The 14,448-nt window shown below is 42.8% G+C and overlaps 1 protein-coding gene across 1 annotated transcript; it reads right to left on the reverse strand.

The window, feature by feature from the left end:
* Window positions 1-5,729: 5,729 nt before the first annotated feature.
* Window positions 5,730-13,509, reverse strand: LOC124021564 (killer cell lectin-like receptor 7). The gene is made up of 7 exons (XM_046336703.1): window positions 13,205-13,509; window positions 12,211-12,306; window positions 11,630-11,908; window positions 10,445-10,641; window positions 9,864-9,967; window positions 6,447-6,722; window positions 5,730-5,877 (listed from the first exon to the last, which is right to left on the reverse strand). Exons 1-7 carry the CDS (start codon window positions 13,305-13,307, stop codon window positions 5,730-5,732), a joined length of 1,203 nt encoding a protein of 400 aa, XP_046192659.1. The 5' UTR covers window positions 13,308-13,509.
* Window positions 13,510-14,448: the final 939 nt, after the last annotated feature.

A 14,448-nucleotide genomic window follows, 5' to 3' on the forward strand; every position in this document is an offset into this window, starting at 1 on the left:
TGAGGTGGTGATCCGTCATCCACACTGATATGTCTGCCAGACATGCAGAGATGCGATTCGCCACCTGGTCATCAGAAGGGGGAAAGGAGAAGATTAATTGTGTGTCGTCTGCATAGCAATGATAGGAGAGACCATGTGAGGTTATGACAGAGCCAAGTGACTTGGTGTATAGCGAGAATAGGAGAGGGCCTAGAACAGAGCCCCGGGGGACACCAGTGGTGAGAGCGCGTGGTGAGGAGACAGATTCTCGCCACGCCACCTGGTAGGAGCGACCTGTCAGGTAGGACGCAATCCAAGCGTGGGCCGTGCCGGAGATGCCCAACTCGGAGAGGGTGGAGAGGAGGATCTGATGGTTCACAGTATCGAAGGCAGCCGATAGATCTAGAAGGATGAGAGCAGAGGAGAGAGAGTTAGCTTTAGCAGTGCGGAGCGCTTCCGTGATACAGAGGAGAGCAGTCTCAGTTGAATGACTAGTCTTGAAACCTGACTGATTTGGATCAAGAAGGTCATTCAGAGTGAGATAGCGGGAGAGCTGGCCAAGGACGGCACGTTCAAGAGTTTTGGAGAGAAAAGAAAGAAGGGATACTGGTCTGTAATTGTTGACATCGGAGGGATCGAGTGTAGGTTTTTTCAGAAGGGGTGCAACTCTCGCTCTCTTGAAGACGGAAGGGACGTAGCCAGCGGTCAGGGATGAGTTGATGAGCGAGGTGAGGTAAGGGAGAAGGTCTCCGGAAATGGTCTGGAGAAGAGAGGAGGGGATAGGGTCAAGCGGGCAGGTTGTTGGGCGGCCGGCCGTCACAAGAAGCGAGATTTCATCTGGAGAGAGGGGAGAAAGAGGTCAGAGCACAGGGTAGGGCAGTATGAGCAGAACCAGCGGTGTCGTTTGACTTAGCAAACGAGGATCGGATGTCGTCGACCTTCTTTTCAAAATGGTTGACGAAGTCATCTGCAGAGAGGGAGGAGGGGAGGAGGATTCAGGAGGGAGGAGAAGGTGGCAAAGAGCTTCCTAGGGTTAGAGGCAGATGCTTGGAATTTAGAGTGGTAGAAAGTGGCTTTAGCAGCAGAGACAGAGGAGGAAAATGTAGAGAGGAGGGAGTGAAAGGAGGGGAGGACCGAGCCGGCCTGGAGGATAGGGGACATAGAGAGTCAAAGGATGCAGAGAGGGAGGAGAGGAGGGTTGAGGAGGCAGAATCAGGAGATAGGTTGGAGAAGGTTTGAGCAGAGGGAAGAGATGATAGGATGGAAGAGGAGAGAGTAGCGGGGGAGAGAGAGCGAAGGTTGGGACGGCGCGATACCATCCGAGTAGGGGCAGTGTGGGAGGTGTTGGATGAGAGCGAGAGGGAAAAGGATACAAGGTAGTGGTGGGAGACTTGGAGGGGAGTTGCAGTGAGGTTAGTGGAAGAACAGCATCTAGTAAAGATGAGGTCGAGCGTATTGCCTGCCTTGTGAGTAGGGGGGGAAGGTGAGAGGGTGAGGTCAAAAGAGGAGAGGAGTGGAAAGAACAGCCAGGGCTTAACCACAAAGACTAATATAGACTCAGACCCAGCCTACAAGCCCACTCTCACAACAGCCAGGGCTTAACCACAAAGACTAATATAGATGGCTTGTGCAATGCATAGTGGCAGAGTTTTTAGACACTACTAGTCTGTATTGCGATACTGTAATAGTCTGTATAGCATTGCTGTAATAGTCTGTATAGCATTGCTGTAATAGTCTGTATAGCATTGCTGTAATAGTCTGTATAGCATTGCTGTAATAGTCTGTATAGCATTGCTGTAATAGTCTGTATAGCATTGCTGTAATAGTCTGTATAGCGATACTGTAATAGTCTGTGTTGTGATACTCAACATGCTGATATTAAAGGTGTGCTCTGTCAATTGTTGAGTTGTCCCAGGAAGTTAACGCAGAGATTTAGGTCAACAAAAATGATCTGCAAATGATTATTGGTGATTTATCCAGCATCATGCGTTTAAAATGATTCTCTCTAACATTCAAACTTATTAAGTTATTTAATGAAATGTTACCTAATCATTTTGTAGACATTAATTGGTTGACAAATCGGTAATCTTCATTTGAACGGGTCCTTATTACAATGTAATTACATGTATAATTACACCGTAACAAGCATTTGAGTTCCTATTAACAACTGAAAGTTACATTGTAATAATAACATGTAATTACTGTCTGTAATTACAGAGGTGTAACGAGGCATGTTTGTTAGCACACCTGTTACATATGTGCAAGTCTGTTTCTTCTCCACTGCATCCGATTCAGTAACAACTGTCACAAGGCTGTCATCTCTCCTAGACCGATGTCCTGGGTGTCCGAGTTACGAAGGTTGGAGGCTCTACTTACCTACCCTGGAATGCACTCTTCAAAATCTCCACTCGATGTTTTTGCTAACACTTGCCGGGGTTAACTTGGTTGAGTTGACAGAAACAGATCAGATTAAGGTCAACCTCACTGACTGGGGTCTGGCATATGGGTGTCATCCCTGATTCAAATAAAAAAATGTAGTTTATAACTAATGTGTACGTTACCCATTGTGACAACCAAGTGGGGGGATAAACCCACTAGTACACCACAGAGTACATGTAGTATCTGCATAAGTACAATGTAATTACTAGGTGTAACACAGGATTTAGATAGTTAAAATTAACTGTATATTGAGGGGAACTTACTTGTACCTACTGGGTACTTATACATTGCAAATAGACTACTCTCAGTGTTGTTATCCTCACAGAGGGAGGGTGCTGGAGTATTTTAAACAGACTAGTCTCAGTGTTGTTATCCTAGCAGAGGGAGGGTGCTGGAGTATTTTAAACAGACTACTCTCAGTGTTGTTATCCTCACAGAGGGAGGGTGCTGGAGTATTTTAAACAGACCAGTCTCAGTGTTGCTATCCTCACAGAGGGAGGTTGCTGGAGTATTTTAAACAGACCAGTCTCAGTGTTGCTATCCTCACAGAGGGAGGGTGCTGGAGTATTTTAAACAGACTAGTCTCAGTGTTGTTATCCTAGCAGAGGGAGGGTGCTGGGAGTATTTTAAACAGACTACTCTCAGTGTTGTTATCCTCACAGAGGGAGGGTGCTGGAGTATTTTAAACAGACCAGTCTCAGTGTTGTTATCCTGCAGAGGGAGGGTGCTGGAGTTTTTAAACAGACCAGTCTCAGTGTTGCTATCCTTACAGAGGAGGGTGCTGGAGTATTTTAAAACAGAGGTGACAATAATGTTGACCCTTTTATCTTCTTTAAATTTTTATTTATTTAGAAGTTTTATTTTTTTCAAAGTATATAGCAAAATGTGGACGTGACTGTATATAGCTCTTGGTAAAGGTAAGCTAAGAGTGATGATATGGCTCAGACCATGTGGGGGTGAAGTACAGTAATTGTGTCTGACTAGACCTACCTTCTGTATGCTTAGTACCAGATCAATAAGTCTGAAAGCCTAAATGGTAATTCACTGAGTTCACATGTTAAAAAATACATATTTTTAATCAAAGTATATTTCTTTAAGTAATTTTTTCTATGTTAAAAAACATACAACCACATTTTGTCAATAATTTTACAAATACTTCCTGGAGAGATACTCTCCAGTAGGTTGACGCCAACCATGTTCTTGGAGACCTACCCTCCAGTAGGTTTTAACTCCAACCCTGTTCCTGGAGAGCAACCAGGTCTCCGCTCCAACCTCAGTTTTAATTGACCTGATTAATTTTTTCAACAGCTAATTATTGTAGTCAGGTGCTCTACATTATTAGGATTGGAGCTAAAACCTACAGGACAGAAGCTCTCCAGGAACAGGATTGGAGCTAAAACCTACAGGACAGTAGCTCTTCAGGAACAGAGTTGGAGTGAGAACCTACAGGACGGTAGCTCTTCAGGAACAGAGTTGGAGTGAGAACCTACAGGACGGTAGCTCTCCAGGAACAGGGTTGGAGTGAGAACTTACAGGACGGTAGCTCTCCAGGAACAGGGTTGGAGTGAGAACCTACAGGACGGTAGCTCTCCAGGAACAGGGTTGGAGTGAGAACCTACAGGACGGTACGTCTACAGGATTAGGGTTGGAGTGTGAACCTACAGGACGGTAGCTCTTCAGGATTAGGGTTGGAGTGTGAACCTACAGGACGGTACTTCTACAGGATTAGGGTTGGAGAGCTCTGCTCCACAGCAGGGGTATTCAATTCTTACCCTTACGAGATCCAGAGTCTGCTGGTTTTCTTTTCTACCTGATAATTAATTGCACCCACCTGGTGTGCCAGGTCTAAATCAGTCCCTAATTAGAAGGGAGCAATGAAAAATTGCAGTGGAACTGGCTTCGACATCCAGAGTTGAGTTTGAAGGCTCTCCAGGAAAATGATTGGGCAACCCTGGCATAGATGCTGCTATAAAACTGAAACTTTACTGAGGTTTAAATGCGTGCGTGCATGCTTGTGTGCGTGTCTGATTGAGTACGTGTGTTTGTGTGTGTCGGGCCGATTCAAGGCATAAGCAACATAAGCGGTCTAGGAAGTGGTAGATCTGTCTTATGGTATTTTACTTTCCGCTTTGGACACCAGATTGAAACAGATGAAAATATATCTCACAGCGGAGTAGATGGTACAATACCATTTCATAGAAGTAATATGGATAAACTGTTTAGAGGGAAAAGGACAAAGCAGAAAACAATACAGTATTGTGACTGATCCAAAAGGCCAATAATATATTGCCAAAAAGGAATTACAGCTGAAAGACAGAAAGATAATATCATGTACCATGCAAATTGTAACGGTTTTGACTTGAGGTTATTATTTATAGGGGTGCCAGGTAGGTTGTGCCTACCAGAGAACATTAGTTTCTCCTTTTAGTTTGGGTGGGAATGAGTCCCATCTGGTCCGTCAAGTCTACACCAATACAAAGGACGTATGTAAAAGTCAGGATGGAAATAAACTTTTCATAAACCCTTAAAACATTGAAAAGAACTTCAAAAACAATTATATTCTGTTGCGTGGGTTGTATTAGCAACAACAATGATTACACATATATAATAATATCACAATGAGTTCTGGTTCCTCCAGAAATGTCCTGTACCTCGGCCTAAAAAGAGTCCTGCCCGGTAAAGGAGTTCAGTGAACTCAAGTGACTTTTGTCACGCGATGTTTGTCCGTTCGTTCCGTGTAGCGTAAACCCAGTATTAAACATACAATCAATATAACAATTACTTTACCACAGAACCTTAAAGCGGATCAACTCTTAATTAAGTCCTCAACTACCACTAACTACACAAATCACAGTATACATCACATCCAAACAAATGAAATACCGTATACAAAAAGGTGGTAGTCAGTCGGTCAGTCAGACAATCCAATCCGCCAATAGATCTCCAGCGGAGAAAGGCCACGAAGAACGGAGAGGTGTAGTCCAGGGACGCAAAGAGTGGATCCGATCCTGGGTAAACTCTCTTAGGCTACAAAACACACGGAATAGAGAAGCTTCGGAACTGAGGGTTGAACACATCCTCATGCACGTCTCCATCACAACCCCACTTTCGTGCAGCTGATGCTGGCTATTTAATTGGGAATTAAAGGGAAAGCGCCCTATTGGAAGGAGCTGCACTGAGACGGTTCAGAAAAATTCAGGGCCGTCACAAAATGCATGTGCTCAGTTAATTACACAATCTTAGGGAAAATGTTAATGTGCAACAATAAAATAAACACATTTAAACAAGATGTGGATTTGACCTATATGTAGCTATTTCTGTAATTTCTCACAGATCCAATGCAGCATGTGGTTGCATGGTGCATCGTTCCAGTTGGCCAAAACGTTGTCCCGATGGTAGACCTCGACACAATCCTTGTTGTTGGTACCACCATGGTCCGGCTTACCACGCTTCCAGTACCTAGAAACAACACACACAAACTGTGTTCGACTACTCATACTAACAGCACCATTATTGGTCATAGTATGGATCCTGGGGACAGTAAGACAGAGACTGGGTTTTGGGGACTACGACAGCTGACTTTTGAGGGCAAGGTTTTAATCATTAAAGTTGTGATTTTACCTGTGCTTTTATTAATCAGTTCTGTTTTTATCCCCCCCCGAAGGAGTATTCTAGCCCTGGAGCGGATGCTCTTCTACTTTCTGTGGGGAAGCAAGTGGGAGAGGCTGAGGAGGGAGGTGGTCAAGAGGCCCAGGTCCAAGGGGGGGAAAGGCTTGCCTGACCTCTACTTGTTCCTGGGCAGCCGCTATACAGCGTTACATCTGACTCTTGCCACCTCCCTGGTCAATAACAAGACACAGGCACTCGCACGGTTCTGGCTGGGATCTTACCTCAGGACACTGAGGCTGATCCCAGTCGACCTGCGAGCCCCAGTCTCTTTCCTGCTCCCCACCCACTACTTCCAGCTCCAGAAGTTTTTAAGACATTTTAAACTGGAAAAAGAAACAGTCACGGTTTTAACTAAACACCGCTCTCTTCTCTCTCTTGTGCAGGAGCGGGAACCAGTATGTCCAGTGCGCGGGCTCGCTATAGGCGAGCCCACAATGGTCTGGCGCAACGTGGCCCATCCTGCTCTCCTGAATCGGCATCGGGACCTGTCCTGGATGGTCGCCCACGAGATCCTCCCGGTCAGGGCCGTTATGCACTCACGGGGCATGGCGAGGACATCCGCGTGCCCCCGACCGGGCTGCGGCCAAGAAGAGTCGGTGAGGCACATGCTCTGGGAGTGCAGAGCCGCCAGGGACCTGTGGAAGGAAGCAGGCCCCCTGATCACCTCGTGTCTGCCAGCAGGGGAGGACCTAACAGCTCAGCTCGTGCTGTATGGGGTGGGCCGAAGGCCCATTCCACCGAAGGCCTTCACCAAGTTCTGGCCCACCCTCACGTGTCTGAAGGAAGCACTGTGGTCCTCCCGTAACCTGCTGGTAGCAAAAAGCGTAGAGACCACCCTCCAGGCAGTGGCCATGGTAGCCACGGAAGCCCTGGGTTGGTATGGAAGGAAGGGGGCCTCGACCCCACGCGAAGGGTCCCCACAACACCCTAGGTCCCGGCGGCCACGGCCTGACAGCGCTGCGGCGCCTAGGGCGACGCGCCTAGGGAGGGATCTCCTCTGGGCCCCGAAGGACGGGACGATGGTCTATTCAGGAGAGCAGGATGAGGCGAGCTTGATAAGGACTCACCCCGCTCCTGTACAAGCGATTGAAGACAGCCTTTTAACAAAGTGACTTTTTAACATGTTTCTAACGTCTTAAAAATGTTTTATCTTTGTTAAATCATTCGTACACATTTTAAATGGCTTTACAGATTTGATGTTTTTACAAAGAAAGTACTTTTATTCATAGTTGTTGTCATTGGTTTTAACGAATTTAAATGTAAATTTCAAATGCTGTGTTTTATGCTTTGTTGCCGTTTTTATGTGTATAAATGATGGAATAAATGTATGAGCTGTTTTTAAAGGAATTGTGCAAATAAAACTTTTCCACAAAAAAAAACAATGGATAGAGTTAGTATGCCAAAAGTTCCCGGAAGTCGTACTAAATTCGCCAAAATACGTAGTATACAAGCTGTTTCTCTACTTTTAGGGCCCATAATGCAATTCTTTAGAAAATGGTCGTGGCTTCACGTTTTCAGATAAGAAAAAAATGGCAGAAAATATTTAGCCAGAGTCCGAAGAGAGCAGATACTAATTCATTACTTTAAGTAATTATGAAAAATGTTAAGAAAATGTTGAGCAATGTAATAAAGTAATGACTTTTCAAATAAGTTACGTTACACGTTATGTTGGCTGACAATTTATTTGCTACGCTGTCCTTACATATCGCATAGCAATACAGCAGTATGTACCGGTATGTTAGCTATCTACATAACGTTAGTTTGCTACTAGTACATCGAACGTGCCAGTTAGTATATTCACTATCTGACTACCCAACGTTTATTGACTTGATTATTTACATCATTCTTATCTAAGTGGTATAATAGCTGTGCGTTTCAATGGACATGGTTAATTCTAACTATCTACTCTGATTTTAGAGCACTCTCGCGCAGAATAACTGATGAATTTACGTAAAAACGCTCAACACCCTTTGAATATGGCCGGTTGTCAGTAAACGTTGGCAAAAAAGCGTAATTAAATTGTTGCGATCAGTCACCAACACTCTGGATAACATGAAAACAGCCTAACCAGTTCTGCTAGGGCGAGTAAAACGGTCAAAGTGAGGTGTTTCTCATAGCTAGCCAACGTTAGCCAGTTAGCTTGGGTGCTTGACTGCCGTTGAACGCTCGGATCAACCCCAGTCCTTGGCCAGAGCGTCCAGCGTGCACTTTGAACTCTCCCAAGAGCGAAGCGTTCTGGAATTACGAATGCCCAGAGCGCACGCTGCCATTCCAAATGTAATTTACGAACACACCAAAAATCGTAAAAAGTTTAGCTACTCATTAGTTATGCTTAATAAGCTCGCAAGAGGTTGCATAGCAACAGCCTCAACTTCCGATAGACAGACGACGCTCTGTCTAGTACGCTCAACTGAAACGATACTTTGTTTGTTTACAGTATACTAAAATTAACTACTAGTATATAGTATATACTCATTAAGTATGTAGTATACAGTATGTTAGTATGGGTATTTGAACACAGTTACAGTGTCTGCTATATTGGTTTTTTCAAATATTCAGATCTGGGTTGCGTTCCAATAATCTCTCCTTTCTCCTGAAGTGTGAGCTCTTCCACAACTTCCCACAAATCTAAAATAATTGGGTTGGTGTAGGGATGCGCACTAGAGAGAACTTCCATGTTCCAGGTATACAGGTGTTTCAGCATAGCTCAGGACTTTCTGTGGTAGAGGGGCAGCCAGCGGAATATACCGGGTGTAGGGGTTGGTAGAGTTCTTTAATTGTGCCGTGATTGGCTCAGTGTTCTGTCACTCATGGGGACACTACGTCACAGCAGAATCTACAGAGAAAGCTAGGCAGTTCAAGCCCCCTTGGGTGCTGCCGTAGATTTACATTAAAGTGCCCATCCAAGAAAGCTCAAGGTCATTGGCCACAGATAAATGACAAATCACGTTATATCTACCGTAGCTTTGATTGGACATCATACTTTAAACATCTTATCTAGCAAGCTAGACGAGCAGTCATCATCATGAATCACGTCGACAATCTACTGGCAATTCCTTTTAAATCCTTGTCATATGAAGAGAAATTATAGATAAAATGTATCGGTGATCATCGGCCATTGGACATAAACATTACACAGCAATTCAGAAATCGCAAATTCAACAAGGAGTGGTTTGTAAGGAAACAGTGGCTATCTGCAAGCGTTGCAAAGCAATCCCTATTTTGCGACCGCTGCCTGCTATTCGGTGGAGAGGGTGTGAAAAAGGTCTTATATGGTGCTGCATAAATGATGTAATATGTCAAGGAGATATGTGGACTGAAGCTAAGAAAGTAATACTACGTGGGTGTTGTGTAGTAAGCTGTTACTAGTCCATGTGTCTCATCCTAATACTTTGGTCCCTTTCCCCCTCATAATTTAGCCTACTGTTCTGACTTGGTGATGCACATGTAGCCTATAGCTTGTTTTAGAGAAATGTCATCATTGAATATTGTAAGAGCTTTCATTGTCTGCTTAAATGCTTATTTGATTATATGCCCCCGGTTCCGACTTGGTGTACAGGGAGAATACTGTAATAATGTCCCATGCCAGCTTTGCTGGCATTCATCCCAAAATAATTGTTGGGTTTTCCCCACCAAGATTTACATGCTAAAATCACCACTGAGAACAGGACACATAAGTGAAAATGTCAGACACTGTCAGATACTGTGGTAGAAACATCATCCTAAATGCTATCCAGATGTTAGAGCCGTATTATAAAAGTAGTAATTTCTCTTACGATGTGGTCAGTGGTGTGCCGTCCACCCATTTCCAGGTCCCCTCATTAACGGAGTCAGTCAGACCAATCCAGACCAGGAGACCATCCAGCTGGTACAACAACTTCTGTTAGGATTGAATTAAGTTATTCTAAACATCATGACACACACACACTCTCTCTCACAATCTCTCTCTCAATCTCTCTCTCAATCTCTCTCTCTCTCTCTCTCTCTCTCTCTCTCTCTCTCTCTCTCTCTCTCTCTCTCTCTCTCTCTCTCTCTCTCTCTCTCTCTCTCTCTAACTGAGCAAACCAGAAACCTTACAATATATACATTTAAACAATACTTTAAACCATTTAAATATAATACATAGGGAGGTTGTGCTGGACTATGGTAGATGAGGAATCAATCTATCTTTTTAGACTGTTAGAGTATTTATCTGGTCAATGTGTTAGTGTATTATGTCTGTTTGTAATAACGTGTTATAAGTGAAAATGTTATCGTAATATAAATGGTAATTTCATGTTTAAGGACTCTTGGAAGATTAGTCCAAATGAAGAATAAAAGAGATCCACATCAAATCTCTCCCCCCCTCCTCTCTCACCTGTTCCTGTCTGCTGTTTATGATCACCAGGTCTGCTCCTCTCGCCAGACAATCCAGTTTGCTCTCCTCCCAGGTTTTCCTCTCAGTAGACAGGAAGTAACAGCTGGATCCCACCATCCTCCATCCTTTAGGACACTTTAACACAGTCCTCATCGTTTGGACTGCCATGCCACTCCCTTCCACCACTCTTTCAGTACCTAGAGACAACACACGTATTGTCCGCACTATTGGTTTTCAAATATTCAGATCTGGGTTGCGTTCCAAAAATCTCTTCTTTCTCTTGAAGTGTGCACTCGTTCACTACATCACACAAATCTAAAAGCATTGGTGTAGACATGGGTGCTAGAGAGAATTCCCATATACCAGTGTTGGATTCAACATTTTGAACATCGATATATTAAAGACATGATAGATCAGACACATAGTATAATAAAAGAGACTGGGTCTCTGTAGAAAGACAGATAGTTGTGGAATGTGTTGGATGGAGAAGAGGAGAGCAACATGTTGATACGGGGGAGACAGATGGAGGAGGTTGAGGACAGATTCTCATAAGGGAGTAATAAAGGTTTGGCATCCTGTTACCCTCTTTACTCTCTTCCCGTTGGACCATAAAACGTAAGGATTGGAGAGAGGGAGTGTCTTACGTGAGATATAAATATCTGGATGGAACAAATGTTGGGTTGTCTGAATACAGCTGTACAGAACCTTTGGGAAGAATTAAACTTGGTTGAAGCTTCTCTAGTATCCGTGGGTTATTTAGTCTGAAAAATAAGAACCTTACACCAGTCATTTATTTTAAATCCATGAAGGGAAGTGAACAAGTGCACACATCTGGAGAAAGGAGAGATTATTGGGACAGATTTCCTTCAAGTCAGGTTTTCCAGATTTTCTGATAAATGTTTAGCTCTGTCAGAGAAATACTGTATAGTATACTGTATGTAACAAGTATTAAACAACAAATTCTAACATTGTCATTAACTATTTGTAAATCCATAATGAGGGTGCACACAGGGTTAAATTCCAATGCTAAACCCTTCTCCTGAAGTGTACACTTCCACATCGATTTAAATGAATATGCTTGCACCAGTCCAATGCATTTAAATTCATGACTGAACAAGTATACACTTCAGGAGAAGGAAGGGTAGAGAATGGGACGCAGCCCTAGTGACTGACTTGACAACTTACCACAGCTAGAGAGCACCACCTTCTCATTGGTCAGAAGACTGACCCTGTTTCTCAACCTGTCCCGTTCTGTAGCCAGGGCAGTGTAACGCTCCAGTAACTGTTTTTTGTCCATTTTCTCTTTGTCTCTCTCCCTCTCTAGCTGGTTTCTGTTCATCCGGCACTGGTCTCTCTCTGTACACAGATCCATGATACTACTGGAATCTGGCTGGTCTCCAACCTGCGCCAGGCCAGTGGTGTTGTAACAGCCGTTTAACTGCTCTCTCTCCCTGTTGGAGTGGACTGAAAGACAGGGAATTGGGTCCCAAATGACAACCTATTCCTTCCTTAGTGCCCTATGTGCCCTGGTCAAAGAACATTGGACACCATTTGGGACATAATTTGTTGTGGTGTTGTCATTCTTTTAGTTTGTGTTTCAACAATACTGTCAAACTACGGGTCCCATAAGCTATGTAATGTCTGTAAGTCTGAATTGTGATCCTTGTTTTGTGAGAACAGAAAGATGGTGTGACAATGACATTCATATCTGTCCTAACGGCCCTGTTCAAATGTAGTGCATTATAAAAGAGGATAGCCTCACTCACAGAAAGCCAGCCTCAGGGAGATGTTGAGAGTGACTTGTAGAACACACAGCACTCCAAAACACACAGCAGCCAGCCTGTAGAGTCTTGTTCTTTCATCTGCAGAGGAACACACACACGGCAACAGACACACACACACACGCACACGCACACGCACACGCACACGCACACGCACACGCACACAAACACCATCATCAGTAATGATTCAGATTTAAACAGAACACACATCATCCCACAGATCCCTTACTAATTCTGAGAACCAAACATTTCCAACGTGTCATTGGTTTTCCAGCAGCAGTTTGCTCAAGAGTGTGGTCATCTCACATCAGACAAACAGGAAGCTACTGTATGAAGAAATGACTAAAGTTACACAATATAGACGTAGCATGATTTAAAAGGTCAATCTGCGATTTTTATATACATTTTTTAAACATTAATTTAAATGAATGATATTTACCAAATTGATTCTTGAAAAATGTAACAGAAATACCTCATGATCTTAGTTGAACTGTCTAACCCCATCAGAACACAAATATAAACTTGTTTTTCCATGGAATTATAAACTATGGAAATGTAAACGAACACTGTGTATGTAGCCTCATGGTTCAAACTATCATTTTGATCATGAATGGTCACTCATTGCAGACATACTGTAGCTCTCTCTATGATTTTGAGAGTGATTACATTTCTCCAGCTTTTCAGGCAGGGTGTCCAATGTGTTGTTGATAATTTATTTTTATTTTCAATTAATCTTATTTAAATAGTTCCAATACCTGAAGTAAAAAAATACATTTAATTGATACATTTTAGTGTACGTGACCCCAGCAGGTTTTGAACACCCTGCTCCATTCTAACTGAACCACCCAGAAGACAGAACAATACAAATGTACAAGTGTTTTTATAGTGTGTGAATGCGTTCAGTTTGTACGTGCAGACCTGCTTGGGTGCCTCAGCTCCTGTGTGAGACACTAAGGTACTTAGAATACTTAGTTCTTACCTGAGCGATGGTTCTCAGTCTTCACGCTCCTCGTTGCTCTGTTCCGGTTTTCTTCAGAAACTTTGTTGAATTCAATCACCTGTTTGTTGACGTAGTCGGCCATCTTAACTAACTGTACCGAATATCAATGATTACGCCAATCAATCAATGAATGAACTAATTCAGTCTGTCTGACCTCTTATTGTAATATCTATGATTCAAACTTACTTTTACTTACAGTATTGACTTACTGCATGATTACCTTTCTAACTGACTGAGCAGTAGTTGGTCTGATGTGTCTAAATCCTGTACTTTTCTGTTCTCTGTCTGTGGCCCACAGCTGGTGACAGGATGTTTCAAGTCTCTATCCACCAATAAGAAGGCCGTAGGTGTTAGAATGTGTCAAGGCTCTATCCACCAATAAGAAGGAGACTATTGGGATGTGAGACAAATGGCACCCTATTCTCTATTCAGTGCACTACAAGGGCGAATAGGAAGCCATTTGAGATTCACCCTTGAGGACCAGACAGTTGTGTGTATGTGTGTAACTTCCTCTTCATTCCTTGTTCATTCTGTTCTGTGCTTTATTTCTAATTCTCATTCATATTTTTTGGGCCTAATAATATAAGTGATTTGTCAACCCAAACACAAGTTATTATTGGTCATTAGTAGGTCTAGTAAATGAATAAATTAACTAAGATGATGCTGTTTACTATGTTTATTGATTTGGGTCGAAAACAAGACGTCTAAATACATTTTACAATAGAAGAATTAAACAAAGGAAACTTTTTACAATAAAAAAATCTCAACAAAATGTCGTATTTGTCATCATGTCAATTATCAATCTATTACACACTGCTTCACCATAACATAGTTATTAATGAGTCCTTTATCAACTAGATGTTAGTCCATACCATAGTGATTCATTAGTCCTTTAACAACTAGATGTTACTACATACCATAGTGATTCATTAGTCCTTTAACAACTAGATGTTAGTCCATACCATAGTGATTCATTAGTCCTTTAACAACTAGATGTTACTACATACCATAGTGATTCATTTAGTCCTTTAACAACTAGATGTTACTACATACCATAGTGATTCATTAGTCCTTTAACAACTAGATGTTACTACATACCATAGTGATTCATTAGTCCTTTAACAACTAGATGTTACTACATACCATAGTGATTCATTAGTCCTTTAACAACTAGATGTTAGTCCATGCCATAGTGATTCATTAGTCAAAGCTCGTCAAAGGTA

This window comes from Oncorhynchus gorbuscha, unplaced genomic scaffold, assembly GCF_021184085.1.
Source record: "Oncorhynchus gorbuscha isolate QuinsamMale2020 ecotype Even-year unplaced genomic scaffold, OgorEven_v1.0 Un_scaffold_1130, whole genome shotgun sequence".
NCBI lineage: Eukaryota > Metazoa > Chordata > Actinopteri > Salmoniformes > Salmonidae > Oncorhynchus > Oncorhynchus gorbuscha.